Source organism: Phocoena sinus, chromosome 5 (genome assembly GCF_008692025.1).
Source record: "Phocoena sinus isolate mPhoSin1 chromosome 5, mPhoSin1.pri, whole genome shotgun sequence".
NCBI classification, from domain to species: Eukaryota; Metazoa; Chordata; class Mammalia; order Artiodactyla; family Phocoenidae; genus Phocoena; species Phocoena sinus.
The window spans coordinates 22,605,936-22,620,381 of record NC_045767.1 but is presented as its reverse complement, the minus strand read 5'-3'; the positions used below and the strand labels follow the sequence as shown (position 1 = coordinate 22,620,381).

The 14,446-nt window shown below is 39.8% G+C and overlaps 1 protein-coding gene and 1 long non-coding RNA gene across 7 annotated transcripts in view; one reads left to right on the top strand and one right to left on the bottom strand.

Annotated features, from left to right (window-relative positions):
- Positions 1 to 1,620: 1,620 nt before the first annotated feature.
- SEC24D (SEC24 homolog D, COPII coat complex component) overlaps positions 1,621 to 14,446 on the bottom strand; it is a 111,611-nt gene continuing 98,785 nt past the window's right edge. For 4 of the 6 annotated variants that reach the window (XM_032633434.1, XM_032633437.1, XM_032633438.1 and 1 more), the window contains 4 exons: positions 9,359 to 9,538; positions 6,887 to 7,078; positions 5,824 to 5,913; positions 1,936 to 2,456 (listed from right to left, as the gene is read on the bottom strand). In XM_032633434.1, coding sequence (XP_032489325.1) covers positions 2,316 to 2,456; positions 5,824 to 5,913; positions 6,887 to 7,078; positions 9,359 to 9,538 — 603 coding nt within the window. In that variant the 3' untranslated portion in view covers positions 1,936 to 2,315. Of the gene's footprint in view, positions 4,359 to 5,823; positions 5,914 to 6,886; positions 7,079 to 9,358; positions 9,539 to 14,446 lie in introns of all 6 variants that reach the window. The other 2 variants (XM_032633435.1, XM_032633439.1) reach the window with 2 other exon arrangements.
- On the top strand, positions 4,075 to 14,103 carry LOC116754630. Its single transcript, XR_004350107.1, has 3 exons — positions 4,075 to 4,195; positions 5,221 to 5,270; positions 13,172 to 14,103. It is a non-coding gene; the product is annotated as an uncharacterized LOC116754630 (long non-coding RNA).

Genomic DNA, 14,446 nt, shown 5'->3' with positions numbered 1-14,446 from the left:
AGGGAGAAGAATTGGTTTACGGGAACAAGTGAGGGGGTGGAAAGTCCCTAAAGGCCCCACAGTGGCAGGGCTTTGCACAGAGGGTCTTCAATCAGCCTGTCTTCCTGTGGGTGGGCCTGTGTTCCCATGCAGTTAGTTACTTGACCTGAGGCATCCCAGCACTGGCACCCACAGGCTGTTGAGTGGGGCAGGGCTGGGTCCTGAGGCTGATAAGCTAGAGGGATGGTTCCAAAATGGCACTTGCCAGCACCAGTGTCCACCTGGTAGAACAAGCTCCCCAAAATGACTGCCACCAGTGTCTGTGTCTCCAGGGGAGCTGCAGATGCCTCCTGCCTCTCTGGGAGACTTTTCAAGATCAGCAAGTAGGCCTAACCCAGGCTCCTATCAAATTACTGCTTCTGCCCTGGGTCCTGGAGCAGGTGAGGTTTTGTGTGCACTGAGAGTGGAGTTACTATTTCCTCAGCCCTCTGGGACTCCTGAAAGTAAGCCCCACTGGCCTTCAAAGTCAAATGCTCTGGGGGCTCATCTTCCCAGTCCAGGACTCCTGGGCTGGGGAGCCCAACATGGGGCTCAGACCTCTCACTCCTTTGGGAGAAACTCTGCAATTGTAATTATTCTCCCATTTGTGGGTTGCCCACCTGCAGTTATGAGACTTGTTTGTATCATGACTCCGCCCCTCCTACCCATCTCCCTGTGGTTCCTTTTTATCTTTAGTTGTATATCTTTTCTGGTAGGTTCTGTTTTTTTGCATCAATGGTGGTTCTGCAAATACTGTTTCTGTTGTGCATGTGAGAGGTGGTGAGTTCAGGATCTTTCTACTCTGCCATCTTGGCTGATCTGATTCATTAGATAGACTGTCTTCAAGTGAATTAAGGAATGTGGTCTGGGCTTCTGTTTCACACATTGTATGGTGCCTAGAACTGAACACTCACCTCAGAGTGGAGTGGGATCATTGCTATACTTACTTGACAGGCAGTCCTTGTAAAAAAGTAGCTTGGGATCATATATGCTCTCATCCCACTGCACGTTCATGTTGACAAACCTACATTTCTTTTTTTTTTTTAATAAATTTATTTTTATTTTTGGCTGCATTGGGTCTTCGTTGCTGCGTGTGGGTTTTTCTCTAGTTGTGGTGAGTGGGGGCTACTCTTCAGTGCAGTGCGTGGGCTTCTCATTGCGGTGGCTTCTCTTGTTGCGGAGCACGGGCTCTAGGCGTACGGGCTTCAGTAGTTGTGGCTCGCGGGCTCAGTAGTTGTGGCACGTGGGCTGTAGAGTACAGGCTCAGTAGTTGTGGTGCACAGGCATAGTTGCTCCGTGGCATGTGGGATCTTCCCAGACCAAGGCTCGAACCCGTGTCCCCTGCATTGGCAGATGGGTTCTTAACCACTGGGCCACCAGGGAAGCCCCACATATTGGAGAACTTTTAAATTGCCTTTCTCAAGTACACTGTCTCTGACATTGCTTATATTTATTTATTTACCTAATTCTCCTCAACTCCCCCCGCAAAATATTTCGTTTTTAGTGATCCATCCAAACAACGTTTTCCAAGACGCTTTAACTACTACCCTTATTTCTTTTTAAAATCTCAAAATACCTAAATAATGAATTCTGTCTGCTGAGTAAGAGCATATGAAGTGATTTATTGAACTGGTTAAGATCCATTATATACAGGTAGAAACCATCAAAGTTGTACAGAGAACCATTAAGAATATTGATAAAGACAGTTTTACAGATAAAACGACAACTGGAAAATAGTTTTAACATACATAACATATAATTATGAAAAAAATATAGAACACAAATTGTTCTACCAAATAGATTCCAAGGTTATTTAAAAGTCCGCTATGCAAACTTCAAGTTGAAAACTGTGTTCAATGGGGTTACATGGTTTTAAAAAAATTTAAGCATAATGTAAAAATTAAGTTGTTTTTTTCCTCGCTGCAAATGGGAGAGGAACCAAAACTTTTTACTCCAAATCTATACATTTTGAAAAATAATTTATATGTCTAGCACAAAGAAAGAAAATTGAGAATGTTTACAGTTCTGTAAACTATGCCTTTCAAGAAATGCAAACTGCATCAGTTTTAACAGTTAAAAATTGTGCAATCAGACATAGACTGTTCCCTTTAAGGTACAATTGTACCTTCATTGGCTTTATACCTGAGCACCAAAGCTGTAGTTCTAAATGCCGTCTTGGAAAGCTATTCTGAAAATGAGTAAGAAATCAAAACTAGCCTGTTATTGTCAGGAGAATTAGGCACCAAGAAGGAGATTATCTCCTTAGAAATGCAGTATCAACAATAGAGAAGTTTCAATTAATTAAGCAGCTGACAGATCTCCTTGTGAACACAGCAAAGGAAATCCACATAGGATGATCCTCCATAAAGTCCTTTGTCTTCTACCAGGAACTGTCGGAAAACCATTTCTGGCTGTTCTCGCTGCTTTACTATTGTGAGCTAAGAAAAAAAACAAGTTAGCTGGTTATAAACATTTTCTGAATGTGGCTAAATTTTGTATCCTTCAATTTCACCAAAATTACATAATGTCCACTGTCTGTGAGGCCTTGGAGGATGATAGGAAAGTGCCTATTATCCAGAGTGGAGAGAGGCAATAACCCCAAAACCACAAAAACCAAGACATACAATTAATTATAAGTGGCAACAATGAAACATAAGCTGAGTGCTACGGGAAAGGCTTCACAATGTAGTGACTGTACCGAACCTTAAAGGACAGGGTGGGATTTCCTTAAGGAGGTGGGGGCCGAGCTAGCATTCCATGTGGGGACCACATACAAAAGACACAGTCCTGCCTGGTATGTAAACTAGCCCACACTTCTGAAAGGCAATGGGAGGTAATGCCTTTGGGTTTTTGTAGGGAATGTGATCCAGTGAAGGTGTTTAAGAACAACTGGTTATGGTGCCTAGAATGCACTGGGGAGATGAGGGAAACCAGACAGGAAGCAGTCGGAAGCATCTAGGTGGGAGATGATCAGGATCTGAATTAGGCAGTGTAGGTGCAAAGGAAGTGGATGAAAGAGAAAATGTAAAGTTCTTCAACCACTAAAATTAATAAATTCTTCAAAAATATTCAAAACAATTTTTACACTGCTTACATGTGGAAATGATAATATTTTGGATATACTAGGTTAATAAAATCCATTATCAAAATGGATTTTTTACATTTGAATTGTGGCTACTACCAAGTATAGAATTGCATGTGCAGCTTACATTATTGGATGGTGCTGCTCTAGAGGAAGAGGCACGTGGAGAAGAAACCCAGAAGAGGGTAGTCCGTCATGAATACTCTGAGCCCTTCTACTTACTGACTGCCTCCTTACTCACTCCTGTTTCAGGAATTCAGAGCAGATGATCAGAACGAATTTGATATCTGTTGAGCCATGAGCGTGGTTAATGGAGCCACACATGCAAATCACTGTCTCCACCTGCCTCCTGTATAATTCAGAAGAGCCAGGACATCATCTTATTTCCTTTCACGTGCGGAATCACCCAAAGGGCCTGTAGCTACTAGCTTCACGCCAGCTGCAGCAAGGAAGGTTTGTTACATATTGGCTGGGAGGGCCCAGCCCTCCCTACTGCTGCTTTATATAGGTTTTTTTTTTTTTTTTAATCAAGTAAAATAATGTTGTCAACATGGCTTGCTTTTTTTCCGTTATGTTATTTTGGCCAGGGCCTTAGGCTGATAAACTCTGAACCAACCCTGAACTAATAATAATATTATAACAACTGCTGCTACCATTACAAGCCAGCTGATTCCATGTGGATATGGACACGTGTGATGTCTTGGCCTGTCAGTGCCAAGCCCTGGGAGCTGACACTGGAACAGCTGTGTGGATAGTCATATTCCACTCTGACATGGGGAAAGAAACGAACCCCTTCATGGAAACATCTCCAAAGGAGTTTAAGATGTGCATCCTGGTGAGCCTGAAACCAAGGCAATTTTCTCTTTTCTTGTGTTTTCTCCACCTTTCCCCAGGTAACACTAAGACCTCTGCCATTGTCCATTACCGGCAACAGCAATGTGGGTCCAGCCTCATTGTGGGTCCAAAACCTCAACATTTTGGTTTTCATGTGGTACTCACTGTAAAACCTTCTCTGATGAATGCATCTGGCCATCATGTGAAGTGGGAAATAGAATGGGGAATGAATTTCGGCCTTGGGGGAAACTCAACTATAAGGTAAAGTAATTAATATCCTGCTCTACCATTTGAGTCTCTACAAAGTTGGACCACCCAGCACTTGTTGGTGGAAGGTCTCAGGGAATTGCATTTATAGCAGTGGGGGATATGCTGTCTTGACACGCTAGTGGTCTTCTCCTCAAGGGGATTTTCAGATGATACCCTGAAAATGTCAAGGATTTTACAAACAACAGATAAGTTTGCCACTGGTACATAAAAAAATCTGATTAAGTATTCAAGCTAAAATTATTTTATTACACAATTGCTTATTTTATTTATATAATAAATAAAATATTTTTTATATAATATAAATTTAATATAAATTTATATAAATAAAATTTATATTTTATTTATATAATATAAATTTAATATAAATCTATATAAATAAAAAATTATATAAATTATATAAGTAAAAATTTTATATAAATAAAATAAATATTTTATTTATATAATATTTTATTTACATATCATATTTGGAGCTTACCCCAGATATTTTAATAACCAAAGCTGACATGACCTTGATAAGGGGTTACTGGAGCAGGTGGGAGAAAGCAGAGGAGAGGAAAGGGTTTTTTTCCCCCCTGGAAGGAGGGGCTACTGAGCACAAGGATGATCCCCATGTTTAGTCTGGCCTCTTCTCTGCAAATGGGGTCAACTGTGGAGATGCAGTTGCTGCTGCTGGGACAAAGGTGGATCATCCTTGCTGTGCATTCTGAGTACCAGCGGTCTTCAATTTGTGTTTCATAAGACCCTAAGATTTCATTACATGTCTCCAGGGTGTCCAGAGAGTGAAGAACATGTTTATTCTGAACCTTCTCTGCCATCTCTAGGTCCTGTCCTAAAACTGAACCCAAGTAGTGATGTAAAAACAGTTCTGGAAAGGTTGTCCTTTCCAGAGATTATAGAGATTATAAAGCTCTATATTAGTTCAAATTTCCTAAGTTCTACCCAAAGTTGATGTTTGCATGCGTGAGTATCAATGGTAAAGAATGTTGACATAAACTGATATCACATTTATGTTTCAGGGGAAAAACAGCCCCATAATACCCTGGTTCCTGTAGAGGCCTGCCTTCAGGTGAGTGTCCTATACCTCTACAGGAAGTAGTACAGTAATAGACCACTGTCACCTGTACATTCCAAACTCCAGGAGATTCTAATATTGAGCTTGAGAAGGAAGACAGAGGCGAGTACATGGGATTTAGCGACAAGGCATAATTTTCCTGAGATACAGACATTTTAAACTCTTCCTCAAACTCAATTTTGAGTCCTTAGAAGGACTAGAATAGCAAAATTTTTCAGAGATAATAAATCAAAAATTGTAAAGTCCAAATATAACAAATGTTCTGAGTAATTTTAAGCACTGACAGAAAAATCATTTCAAAGCCTGTTAATATTATCAGTTGTTTCTAAGTTAATACTTCATAAGATGACCCATGGTTAACCCATGGTGATAGCTGTTTATCTTTATATGTTTGTGATTGACAAGTAGGTAGATATACTTGGAGGTTAATGTGAGTTTTCTATCAAAAAATCATGTTATAAAAATATAGGACATGCATTTTAGAAGTTTATAAGGAAATTTTTTTAAAAAGACTTGAAAAAGGAAAAAAATAAAATCTCATTCTTACCTTCATTGAATATGGCCGCTTTTGTTGGATAATACCCATTATCATTCTGAGTGTTTGTGAGTATGGGTTTCCCAGCTCAGGCAATAATGTCTAAATTTAAGAAATTCAAGTTTAAGTTTCAGTACAATTTCTGACATTTAGATAGAAGCAGAATGAGATTACTAGAATGTTAAAGTTAAAAAACATCTTTCTAAACCATATACTGAACGCTTGGCTTAGTTCATTTACCTAAAAACCAAAAATATGAAAAAATGTACTAAAAATTATTCATACGTATCAGCATGCATTTCCACCAATGAACTCTCTTTTGAAAATAAAAATCCTTCCCTGGAACTTGACACATGTATATCACTGAAATGACACAAAGGGTGTTGTTTTTTTTACAAAGGATGTCTTTAATCCCTTTGCAAGATGGACATTTCAAGGCTATGTTGTGTGAGAAAAGGACACACTTTATTCCTTCAGTGGATCAGTTGCAGGACCCTGAGGCATTACCCCATTTGGAAAATGCTATCCAAATACCACTGCTCCAACATTAAAATAAACCACCAAATGTGATTTCTCAAAGGGAACGTGGCCTCTTAGATTTCCCTGAAATCTGGTTCATGGTGAACAAAAGGTAACTACCCAGGTGCATGTGGCCCCTGGGGGATGTGAAAGATCTGGACTTAGATTTCCTCCATTAAGACAGTAAGATGCTAATGCTTACTTCTAAGCAAGAAGACACCAAGAGCTAATAGATCATCTTTGAGTTAAGTTAGCCATTGAAAAAGTGAATTAGAACATTTTACCACAAAGTCACAGGTCTCAGGAAAAGATCATGGCCAATATTTTTCATAGGAGTTGTTAAAAAAAAAAAAGCAGGAAATTCATTACTTATATTCCCATTCCACTCCCTCTGTGTATTCTTTGACATTAAGACTATTAAGATCTTTTAATTTAAAAAAAACACATAAAATAAGTATACTTCATATGTATGTCTCAAAGTGCCAACTGCCTCTAAAAAGAAAGCAACATTTAAGGATTTGTATATTACTACAAAACAAAGAAAAAATATACTTACTATATCTGTGTTGACATGTGCAAAAGATGGCACGTTAAATATTCCTTGGATGAGTTCTGGTGGGCTACTTACTCCCAACCATAAGAACATGTTCAGACCATTAGCCAATAGGAATATTCCTTCTTCTGAAAGACGGCTCTCAGAGCAACGAATAGCAGCAGGTAATGTTGTACTCTTGACATCTAATGTGTGCTATGCAGGCAAAGGCAAGAGAGTTAGAAACTCCCTCTTTCTTCCCTTCCTTCCTTCCTCTCTTTTCCCCTCCCTCCCTTCCTCCTTTCTTCCCTTCCTTCCAGTACATATTTAATGAGTTCCTACTCTCTACTAGTCCTATCTACTACTATCCTACTAGTCATTAGACAATAATCCCTGCCTTGTACAGCTAACCATTTTCTGGAGGGAAGAAGAGACAACAAATAATCTAAGTTAAATATATAGAAATTTAGGTGGTGTTAAGAGTTACGAAGAAAAGGAGCAGGAAAGTGGGATAGGGCACGTCCATGGTGGCAGTGGTAGTAGTGTTACAGTTTTAAATAGGGGAGCCCAGGAAGGCTTGTTGAAAAGACAACTTTTGAGTAAAGACCTGAGGGCATGAGTGGAGGGCCATGGGGATATCTGGGGAAGAGCATTCAGATGGAGGGAACAGCTGGTGCAGAGGTCCTGAGGCAAGAGCTTATCTGGGATGTTCAAGGATCAGCAAGGAGGCCAGTGTGGCTGGAGTGGAGTGAGAAAGGGGAGAGTAATAAGATGAGTCAGACAGAAGGGAGGGCAGAGTAGCACAGGCAGCACTGGGCCAGGGCAGTTAAGAACTTTGGCTTTTACTGAAATGCGAAATCCTGGAGTGTTCTGAGTAGCGGAGGGACGTGAACTGACAATTATTTTAACAGGATCACTCTAACTTCTGTGCCAAAAACAGACTGGAGGGGCAAGCAAGGAGGCTTGTTAGGAGGGATTGCTGCGGTCCACAGGAGAGGTGATTATGCTTGAGTCTGGGTGGTGACATATAGGGGTGAAAAGTGGTCAGCCTCTGGATAATCTTGGAAAGGAGAGCTGACATGTTTGCTGATGGATGAGATGGGGTGGATGAGGAAGAAAGCAGCCATGGGTGACTGCAGGATGCTGGTCCTGAAGAACTGGAAGGAGGGAGGGGTGATAAGTGGAGATGGGGAAGACTGTAGGAGAAGCAGGCGTGGGAGGCCCAGTCAGGACTCAGTTAAAGATGCCCGTTAACACGCTCACGGAGAGATGCTCGGGAGGCTACAGGCACAGACACGTCCACGGTTCAGGGCAGCGGTACTGCTGGAGATAGGAACTTGGGAATCATCAGTATAGAAATGTTGCTGAGAGCATAGGCAAGACCCCCAAGGGATTAAGTGTAGATAGACAGGAGAAGCTTCCCTGGACTGAGCTCCGGGGTACTTGAACAGGGAAAACAGGGTAAACTAGCAAAGGAAGCAGGAGAGAAACTGGGACAAACCAAGTAAAGAGGGTGTTTCCAGAGGGAGAAAACTGTGTCAGATGCTGTGGACAAGTCAGAAAAGAGAAGGACTGCCCACTGGCAAGGTGATTTTAGTGGAGTGGTGATGTTCATGTCCCTAAGAGTTCTAGTTTCTCTGGCACATAGTTGATAATCCAATTTTATATGAAAATCAATTGTTAACAATTTACATCTAACATTCATATTGATTGAAAGAATCAATAGCTTTTTATTTCCAACTTAATTTAACTCTAATTGCACTGAGAGCCTGGGTATGAGTTGGATACAGGAGTTAGAAATAAGCCATCAGCCTTCCCCCCTTTTATCCCTCAATTATAACTTGTTAGGTCTCAGGGGAAGGAGTCTAGTCAGGGAGTACAAGGGCATTCACGACATCAAGGATTACCTTTAAATAAGTAGAATACATTGCCAAGTAAAAACTCTGAGGACAAGGACAGTTCCTTCCGTGTACAGTGTAGGTAGCCTCAAATACATTCTGATTTGTAAACCCCTGATAGCATTTGCTCCAGACTAATCATAGCCATTCTGATTAAATGTGGTGACTTAGACATTCATATACTGTCAAAAAACAGATAACGTGTGTGCACGTGAAATCCGTATACACACGTATCGGTTGCCTTTCATGCCGTAAGGCTGGATTTCTTCAACAACTTGTCGACTCACTTTTCAACCTGCCTATTCCACTGAAGATTACCAGTTTGGGAATGAGGAAGGAAAAGCAGTCATCTGAAGGATTCCGTGAAGAACTCCTCAGGTCCGCCCACCACCCACACGGGCCCCGAGCGCAGGTTGAAGCGCATGCGCAGCTCGCCCAGAGCCCCGGCTCTCAGGCCCACACTACGCGTTGTGAAGCCATACGTGACTCGTAAGTTTCTTGTTAAGAACGAAATATTTCAGACACAACATACGGGAAATGGCAAAATATGATTCCCTTCCAGACTCCTCTAGGAAATGAGCCAGCGCAGTGTGCTTACTATTGGCCGAAGCTGTGGGTAGAAGAAGAGCTGAGAGTCGGCCACACCCATGGTCATGACCAGCTGCCTCTGGTAGGCCCGCTCATCCGTTGAGATCTCTGGTCTGCTGAGCAGCACACAGTTTTTTAACAAACAGTTCATGTACACTGGCAGTACTTTCATGGAATCTGGTAAGATAAGCTGGAAGAGAGAGACATTAGTTTCAGATGCTTGGTCTTTACCGAAAATCAACACCTGCAGCACTTTACCTGTAAAACAGAAAGGTTTGCTGTTGAGATTGTGGAGAGGATTAAATGGTAACCCACGTAAAGCACCTAGAGCACAGAAACTGGCACAGAGTAGGTACTGAGAGCGCGGCAGGTGGTTTTATTTTCTCTAGTGCTCTAGCAGCCTGGTGTAGTGCTTACCAGCACAGCTCACGGCCGGCAGTGCCGTCCCAGCGCTGCCTCTCACCTGCTGTGTGACACTGAGCAAATTCCTTACCCTCTCTTTCCCCCGGTTTTCTCTTCTAAAAAAGGAATAATAGCCCCTCTACTTCATGATCACGGGGTTGTTACGAGGATTAAATTATTTCTAATTTGTGAAGCACTTACAATAGTGTCGAACAGATAGTATCATATACATGTTTATTAAATAAAATGAAATAAAAGTTATTTCCTAATCTGTATTACCAGCTTCTACCTCTTGAGTTCAAGAACAGCATTTCCAACTGTCCACGAGATATCTCTTCCTCTGTGCTCTTCATGCATCTGTTAGTCATAGACTCATCAGACATGGAATGAGTGCCACCACGTCACAGGTTCTATCAAAGTATCAAGGATCTACAGAGGAATGAGGCATAGTCCACATGCAAGATGTCTAATGTCTACTGGGGATGATATACATATAGAAGATGAACCATAATAAGGAAATTGCAATACCATATGCAGAAAACAAAACAGGAAGTGCTTCATGAATTTATTAGCTGCGTAACTACTGTATGCTAACGGAAACTCAAACTCCTACAATTCCACAAACGTACAAACATGTTCTTCCTGTTATGGTTCCTATTTTAGATACTAGAACTACCAGATGAACCCTAATTTCACTTTTTCTTTACCTTCAATTAGTACGTGAATTCTTTCTATTCTACATTTATAATCCACCTGTACCTTCCTCTCCATCCTCTCTTTGGCTCATGTGACCTCATTCTGACTTCATTCTAACCGCCTCAAAGTGCATACCATAAAGTGACGCTCCAAATAGTAACACAATTAAACGGTTCTAGAAACACAACTTGATGGATAAAAAAACTACAAATAATTTGTAATTTGTAAAATTACAAGTAATTTCCCTGTGTGTTTAACCTTCTTCCCAACTCAATTTTATAAATATGGCTAAGAATCAAGATCGAATGATCTGAGTGTCACTTCCTTCCATTTAACAGGTCAATGGACAACGAAATATCCAAAAAAAAAAAAAAAGTATATATAGAAGATAATGATAATCTGCAAATAGAAATATCTGGTCTATAAATTCATGATTTCTTTTTAGCTTTCTATCTTAATGATGAAAAAGAATATATACTTTTCAGAATCCGCACCAAAAAGGAAATTTCCCTCAGGGCTCTGTAAGGATTTATTCCTCAACTTAAATCTCTTTATCACAGGTCTCTTCTCATGATCTATTAAGTAAGGAATGTGTAAACAGAACTTATTTCACTGGTTCAGGAAAACATATTTCAGAACAATCCTACTTTGTAGTTAGTTTTCCCTCTCAACTTTTATCTCCTTTCAAAGAACCAAAGACAGTTAGATAAATTTATGTTTCCTCATATGAGGAAAAGCTCTTCTTGTAATTTGCTCTCTAGCATAAATTTTTTTTTTTTTAGGTTGAGGAATAATCACTGTTCAACATTATATTAGTTTCAGGTATATATCGTGATAATTCATGTTTGTATATACTGTGAAATGGTGACCACAATAAATCAAGTTAATATCACTGTACAAAATTACAGAATCTTTTCTTGTAATGGGAACTGTTAACACCTGCTCTCTTAGCAACTATCAAATATGCAGTTCAGTGTTATTATCTACAGTCCCCATGCTGTCATTACTTCCCCAGGACTTATTTATGTTATAACTGGAAGTCTGTACCTTTTGAGCCCCTTCACCCATTTTGCCCACCCTACACCCCCCACCCCCCAGGCCTCTGGCAATCACCATTCTGATTTCAGTATCTGTGAGCTTGGTTTCTGTTTGTTTTTTAGATTCTACATACAAATGAGATCATATGGTATTTGTCTTTCTTTGTCTGACTTCTTTCACTTATTTAGCGTAAAGTATTTTTATTTGACAACGTATGGTACTGGAATATGTTTTCAGCCAAGGAAAATTAGGATTAAAAAAAAAAAAAAGAAAAAAAATTATTATCCAAAGGTATAGGACACAGATCATGGTCATATTCCAGAGCCATGTGGCTCCAATACTATTTCAGGGCTAATTACCAGTTAGGCATCTTAGATGTTATGGATTAAGAATGTTCTTAGATTCCCATAGAGAAGCATATATGTACAGTTTTTTAATATCGTCTTGCAGTTCACTGGTTGCTGCTCATTAATCAGGTCATATTAAGACAGTTTAGAAATTTGTCGTCCTGAAAACCACAAAGAGGCCCATGATGACACTATCAGGACTAAAAAATCTGATTAGAGGAGACTGGATTATAGAGGGCAGGGGGAAGAGAACAGAGGAGGTAAGAAGGAAATTTTATTATAAAGAAGAAAAATGGAGTTAGAGTGAAAGAAAACAGAGAGACAGTCTTAGTGTTTTTGAGGTGGGGAAGAAAATGTGGCAACAGATCGGCAATTAAAACCTTTCCCCACCTCCTTGATCCTCTCCATAAATAATGAAATTATTCTCAGGGAGAAAAAGTGTGAGTGAGGAAGGAGTGGAACTTCATGAATCCACAGTTTAATTGAATTTGGAGAATTCTCCGCTTTGGGTTTTGAAGTAACAGATGTGGTAATGAAAAAAACTATTACTTTGCAGTTAAGGTCATGTGACTTGCCTTTTAAAGTCAGTGTACTCTCATATGATGTAATATATTTAAGTTCAGAACAGTAAGTTGTTAGAATTAATGAAAAAGAATCTACATTGCTTATGTAAACTTAAAAATTTGTTTTAATGTTGTTTTTAATTCTATGTCTTAACCCAGCATCTATCCTGTGACCCCCACCCCCCCAAGGTGGATGTCTCCTTAAATTTTACACCTTAAGCACCTCTTCTGCATCAACCTAGTCCTGGCCCTGGCAATTCAGTAAAAGCATATCTCCTGAGGTCCAGTATCATATAATCCAAGTATATAGGTCCTTAACAGTCTTGCTTTGATCAAGGAAACTGGGCTCTATAGTAAAACAGTGGAATTCCTTTACGAATTTCTCCATGGAAATTATTTCTTGCACGTGAACTATGGAAAACGACCAAATTTGAAGTTACATTCTCTGAGGAGAACCTTAAGTCCAGCCATTCTGTTTTTAAATAATGGTATATTTTAATATATTATCTTTATTAACAGTTTTATAATCTCTACATTTTCCCCACTCCATGATGGATAATCCTAGGTTAAAGGTGCACTTGAAATGTGCTAATGGAGAAAGAAAAATCTCCAAAAGAACAGGAATCATCTTTATCAATTTTTTCAGAAAAAAAACTGTCGTCATAATGTTGTTACTCCAGAAACAATTCAACTGCAAACAGATGATCTAGTATTAGAGTCAAATCTTTTAACTTTAAACCAGCAGCAACCGACCAGTTTCATTTCTTCCCTTAATAGGCAACAGATCTTTGACTTAAGGTCTCTGAATCCAGTTGTTTTAACATGAGCAAATAAACTTCCTTGAGAGGACACTAACTGTACCTGTTCTTCTTCAACAATCCTTCCGAAGTATGAGACACTCCAGAGACAGAGTATGGAAACACTCCATGTTTCCAGAGCTCCAAAACAAGTAGTAAAACTGGGGAGTAAAGTGGTCTTGGTTGGACTATATCCAGGTGCACCTGGGGGGCTTTGTATAAAGTAAACACGTGTGCTCTGAAACAGGACTGATACTGGAATTTACTGGAGTGGCAAGTCCTCTGAATAATAAAGAGAACTGACTTACACAGATTTAAGAGTTGCTTTTGTGATTATCAACAGGAGATGAAAGAATGGATGGCTACTCTAATCTCTCCGGACAGCACAGAAAGGAATTTTTGTGAGAAGTCCAAGCTAATAACTACGTTTGTTTTAATTTCCTTCTTTACCCAGATTATGAATTTGGCCCCCAGATGTATCTGCACTATCGCTGCTGCTGAAGGGTTGCTTTGGGTGGGGTTTCAGATGTCACTGTCCACAAGGGATTAACCAGAAAGTTTTCCCATCTGTTGCTTATTGCCTTCTCTTTAATCCAAATTCTATGCTCAGATATTCAATACATAACTATGAAAAATGGCATCTAGCTTTGATGGGGAAGAATATGAAAAACAGATGCAAAAATAAATGTGGACAAGAGGTTCTACCTTTTCTTTTTGCTTTTTTTTGTGTTTTGTTTTCACAAGAGTCAGGTTTATTTAAAGGATCTAAAATTTCAAATTACTAGATGAGAGAGACAATTTTTTCAAAACTCTTCATACCTATTATTAACTTTTAAATATAAAGAACTCCAAAATTTATAAATTTTATTTGTTTATAAAAGAGGGGCTTCCCTGGTGGTGCAGTGGTTGAGAGTCCGCCTGCCGACGCAGGGCACACGGGTTCGTGCCCCGGTCTGGGAAGATCCCACATGCCGCAGAGCGGCTGGGCCCATGAGCCATGGCCGCTGAGCCTGCGCGTTGGAGCCTGTGCTCCGCAATGGGAGAGGCCACAACAGTGAGAGGCCCGCATACAGCAAAAAAAAAAAAAAAAAAAAAAAAAAAAAAAAAATATATATATATATATATATATAAATGAATCATTACTGCCATTAGTTCATGTCAACTTTGATTGTTAATAAATGTCCAAAAAGTATTTAAGCACCCACATTTCATAACTCTATATCCATCTTCATCCATGCAAAAGATAACCCCATTT